This window comes from Salvia hispanica, chromosome 2, assembly GCF_023119035.1.
Source record: "Salvia hispanica cultivar TCC Black 2014 chromosome 2, UniMelb_Shisp_WGS_1.0, whole genome shotgun sequence".
NCBI lineage: Eukaryota > Viridiplantae > Streptophyta > Magnoliopsida > Lamiales > Lamiaceae > Salvia > Salvia hispanica.
The window spans coordinates 37,671,327-37,676,569 of NC_062966.1; the positions used below are offsets into that span (position 1 = coordinate 37,671,327).

At 36.8% G+C, this 5,243-nt stretch overlaps 1 protein-coding gene across 1 annotated transcript in view; it reads right to left on the reverse strand.

Moving 5' to 3' along the window:
- Positions 1-4,354, reverse strand: part of LOC125206939 — a 4,503-nt gene extending 149 nt beyond the window's left edge. The window contains exons 1-7 of the mRNA XM_048106152.1: positions 3,858-4,354; positions 2,430-2,656; positions 1,431-1,498; positions 960-1,031; positions 460-788; positions 168-236; positions 10-95 (exon numbers count right to left, since the gene is read on the reverse strand). Coding sequence (XP_047962109.1) covers positions 10-95; positions 168-236; positions 460-788; positions 960-1,031; positions 1,431-1,498; positions 2,430-2,656; positions 3,858-4,172 — 1,166 coding nt within the window. The 5' untranslated portion in view covers positions 4,173-4,354. The remainder of the gene's footprint in view (positions 1-9; positions 96-167; positions 237-459; positions 789-959; positions 1,032-1,430; positions 1,499-2,429; positions 2,657-3,857) is intronic.
- Between the last annotated feature and the right edge of the window lie 889 nt (positions 4,355-5,243).

Sequence of the window (5,243 nt, forward strand, 5' to 3'; positions counted from 1 at the left end):
AACACACACCTTCTGATTTGAGGTAGCTTCTTGGAGCTTCCCACCTCCACTCCTGTGTTTAGGAAATATCTCCCAGGTGCTTGATAAGTTGCAATCTGTCAACAAAAATTAGATAGTTGAGAGTATTTACAACTATTGCTAACCAGTGCTATCAGGAATATCCTTACTTGTTTCAATATGGGCTCAATTCTCCGAGCCGAGTTGGGCATTGGATCTCCAATAGCTCTCTCCAAGGCCTGACAAAGAAAGGACATCAGAGCGTACTCACCAAAAGGCGGAAGGAAATTACAAAGTCGCAAATCAATTTAGAATCTTTATATAAAGTGCATTCCCCTCCCACATCCTCTATCATCTCTTAAGTACAAGTGGCAAGCGTGCCGTTGTAGTTCTTTAGCTATGGTTTCCGGGGAAGATTGAAGTAACATAATAGAGACAGAAATTGCTTAAATGCCAGCTCACCTTAAGGCTCATTCCTGTAGACTGATGCTCCAGGAGTAGAGAAGTAATCCGACTCTTTAAATCATTAGGTTTGGCCTCAACATTCAACTTAGATCTATCGCTGATGGTACTATTCCTTCTGTTGGCTGTATCTTTTTCAGAGCTCAAAACTTTATTCAGATTTTGAGTTGCCGCAAAATCCGAGACAACAGTTTGTCCCTTCCCAAAATCACCAATTCCAATTGGAGATGTTGAAGGACCAAGTTGCTCTGGTTGGGAAGATAAAGGTGAGCGAGAAGAGAGCCTCCCCTTAGGTAAACCAGGCTTAAAAACAGACTTTGGAGGTCCACCTGCCATTATCACAAATATGGCTTACTTACTATATTAACAGTATAATGAAGCCACATACAGAAATTTCTCAGTTCTGTTTCATGAATATACTGAAGAAAAAGAATGAAAGAAGATGTCTGTCATTATTCAACTCATTTTTATAACATTTCAAGTTAAATTCTACACATTACCTGAAGTTGGTTCAGATTTTGGCTTCTTGAAAGGAGGTTCTTTCCGATTCTTGAAACTTCTCCATTGAGTAGCTGAAACAAATTCAACACATAAAGCTGGTAACAATCAGTCATAATACTACAGAATGCTCTTCTGCCATACAACTTCCATACCATCTCAAAATTCTGATCTATCAATTTTGACTCATTACAGATTTAAGTCGAGTGCCAGAAAAAAAAAGTCTTGGATACAAGCAGATTACTATCCTTAAATTTAGTGGTTGCCTGGTTGGTAAGTCTCACATTATTTTTTAGTGAAGAGGACATCCTAAGGGGGAGCTCCAGATTATGCAATTAGCCTTAAGAAATGTTGTGGCTGTTTATTGAAACCAATATTCACTGCCAGTAGTAATTGACAAACCAAACCTAGAAAAAGTACAAATTATGGGGAAGCTGACAAAGAGAACTTTCATCAAATTAAGGACCACTTACACTCAGAAGCAGCAAATGCCTTCATTTGATTCTTCATAGCTGGATTCTGATGATCTAAAACAATTGATCTGTTATCACGAAAAGAAAGGATTAAAGAAACAAATAAACTGATAGGGATAAGTTCAACTTTGAACCCATGGAACCATCATGCTCAGTGGTTACAAGTTAAATTTGAACAAATTTTTATAGCCAACAAAAGATGCAGAAATTCATTCTTGCGGAATTAAGGTGGAAAACAATACAATAAATACCAATGGATTAGGTATCTCATATTCTTACTATTGGATCTTCTTTTATCATATCATCGAAACTGGGAGTGCATTAGTCTCTGGAAAGTTCCAGCAAAGGTAAGAGAAACTTAATTTTTTTGGAATATTAATTAAGTTCTTTCACAAGTACAAGTTGACGCGTAAAATTTTGATGTTCAGGCCAATGGATTGAAAACGTCTGTAGTGTGTTCTCCAACACTGGGATTGGGTATATATCAGGGGGGACTATTTACTATTAGGTGACACTGACACCCATAACAAATATGCACATGGAATCATATTATTCCAAAAAACACCCACGTCATTTAATGCATGCCTGTAACCAACGCTCACCAGCCATCCCTCCCACAACCTATGAACCCAAAAAAATTAAGAAAGTTATACACTGAATGAAATGAAGGACCTAGGAAAAGAGCAAGAAAGAAGATAAAGAGAGAAAAAGCAATGGCAAAATATTTTTAACCACGCATACCCCAACCCTTCCGCCTCCTCCCCCAAACAAAAAAAAAATTCTCAGAGAAGCAATATTATTTTAGGATAATAACCTGCTAATATCATCAGCCATAGCAGCAGGAATGTTTCAGATTATACAGAATCTTCATTTTACCTCCCACAAATGCAAATCATTATATTATACTGGAGTACTAAAAATTATTTTAATCTGAGAAATAAGTGTGCGATGGCTGAAATAATTCTGACACCATGAAAAGTTCTGGAAAATGATACATACTTTCGTGATTTCATTTTGCGTTCGGCTTCTTCTGACAGCCTTTTGACATGATTTTTAGTTGATTCATCTAATTCTCGTTCTACATTAACCTTACGCCAAGTGCCTCCTGACTCTACAAGCAAGCCATTTCCATCATCACCACTCTGACGTTCTTCATATACATCACATAAGTCCCCTGGTTCCCTGGACCAAGTGAATTTGATGGTTTTGTCCCCTACTTGAATAACCTGTTGTAAGAAAATAAGAGCACTGAGCATTCAAATGTTGTATTGTCATCAAATATAATGTCAAACTTTATAATCTCATATATATCCTGTAAAATCACCTACAGGTAATAATATCTTATGAGCACTGTCAAAGTATCAATATAATAAAACTTATTATCCTATGTATTACTAATCTATAAACTTATACATTAGATGAATGGGGTAGTGCAACTCATACTCAAGGGAGGACGCGCCAGGGTGCCAATAAAAATGCTAGGATGAGACAAATAACTACTTCTTTCTGGTGTTAATAGAAATAAGAAAGAGGCACGGCGTTGCAAGTGGCTCTTCGGTTCTATGGCATTCTCAAAATGTCACCCATTTGGATGAAAGCTAATAACAAGTAGGCAAAGGAGGAGGGTAGCTAACAAATAATTTCCGAACAATAATCGACATAATATTAATGTCAGCTAGGAGAAGAACTTACTAGTCCCAATGTAAAAAGGGGGCCTTTATGCAATTCACTGTCTTCAAATGTTTCTAAATTGAAATACCTACAAATGATTACTATTTTCAGAGGCTCAAAAGGTTTTCCCTATAACTAGAGTATAACAAAGACATGAGACTGGGTGCTAATTATTGAAGGGCAATCCTCTTATACAGCCCATATTCTGAATTTTAGCACAAAATGATATGTTTCCTATAAAATGTATCAACACAAAAACTCATGGGCTGCTCTATGGGTAAAAGTCATCAACTGAAGGACATTTAATCTCTAGTAATCCAAAGTCATCAATGGCAAGTCCTTTTCCCTCTTTGTTTCCTTCATTACCAAATCCATTGCGTTTCTCAATCTAGCTACTAAACTCAAAACTAAGCAATTTATGCTTAACTCATTCATATCAAACAAAAGCCAGCAATCCGCATCATGTTGCCGCAATAAGAAACCACCAAGCCAAATAAAATAAAGAAACTCATATAGTTTCTGTGCCAACCATCTAATTCCAGCAATAAATATTGAGCTCAGAATACAGTCTAAACCCTATTTTCATGCTTCAATGTAGACAGGCGAAAGCATAAGTCCACTACAAAACTAAAGCAATCAATCACAAAAAACCAAATTATCCTAATTGTTCCCTAAACCCTCTCACCCAAACAATCAACCTCAACCGCATTTGAAAAAATTCAACCAGAACGCCACAAATTGAATCCAAAAACTCACATTCCCACTAGCATTAGCGCCGAATTTGATGCGCGCCGCACCGCCCTGCGCCTCCACCCGCTTGATCTCCTCCACGAGGTCCGCCGTCAGCTTAATTGCCATCCCGAAATTCAAAGGGCTCTCCCTCACAAGGCTGAAGCTCTCCTCCACCTGCAGCGACGAGGCCGACGGCGATGATGATGCCGGCGGCCCGCCGCGGCCGCGTGGGCCCCCGAGGCGGCTGGCCGGGGTAGGGCGGCCGGGCGGCGGCGCGTGAATGCCCCTTTTGCCGCCGCTTCCGCCGCCGCGGCCCATCTTTCCGGAGGCTCCATACATTGATTCCGGTTCTGGCACCGGGTCGAGGCTTCCGCTCGATTTCCGCGGCGCTGGGGAGATTCAATCGCGGCGGATTCGGAAATAGTGGATTTTTTTTACCAGTGTTCTTCAACAAGGCGAAGGGAACTCGGCGAAGAGCCGACCAACAATGGTTGAATTTGGGCTTTTTTTGCAGTTTTTTTCTAATTCACCGATTTTTCCCTAATTTCCATTTATTCCATACTTAATTAGCTACTATTATCTTAACAATGTGATTTAAAAATTGTCTAAATAGATTTTTTTAATATTATTTTTTCCGCATAAGGAGAGTGTTATATTGTTAACTCATAACTTAATTGCTAACTATATTTAAATAATAGTCATTAGATATTCAAATTAAGGGCTTAGATCATCAATCCTTAAATGTTAATACGATCAATGAAAAACGTCAATAAGGCCATAGGATTAATTCCAAAAAATATCAATAGGGGTATTAATGTCATTAACTACATGTTTGGTTATAACTAACTTTTAAAAGAAATCCCAAAACTTTAAATTCATATAACATATATCAAATTAAAGATAATTTCATAAGGATTCCAACGATATCCTACATATTACTATACAATTCATTAAAATTTTATTAAAAATAAATAAATTTTTTTAATTTTTCAACATAACGTCAAATACTATTAAAATATGTCAATATAATACATGTAGAATGTCAATATGAAGAATGAGTTAACATTCTTAAAGCATTATGTTTATATTTTCGAAATACTATATTGACATTTTCATCCAAAACCCTAATTTTGAGTTTTTTTTATCTTTTTTGATTTTATTAATAAAAACGAAAATTACATGTGGCAAATTGTAGACCACACGTTTTCTAAAATCCTATGACCTTAAATTAGTTATAATTAGCAATCAAATGATGCGTTAGCAATTGATCACTCCTCATATCATAATATATGAATGAAAGCTTATAAAAAATGGTAGTTATATCAATTTTGTGAGAATATCGGCATAGATCGATTAAATATAATTAATTTAAAGCTTATAAAAAATGGTAGTTATATCAATTTTGTGAGA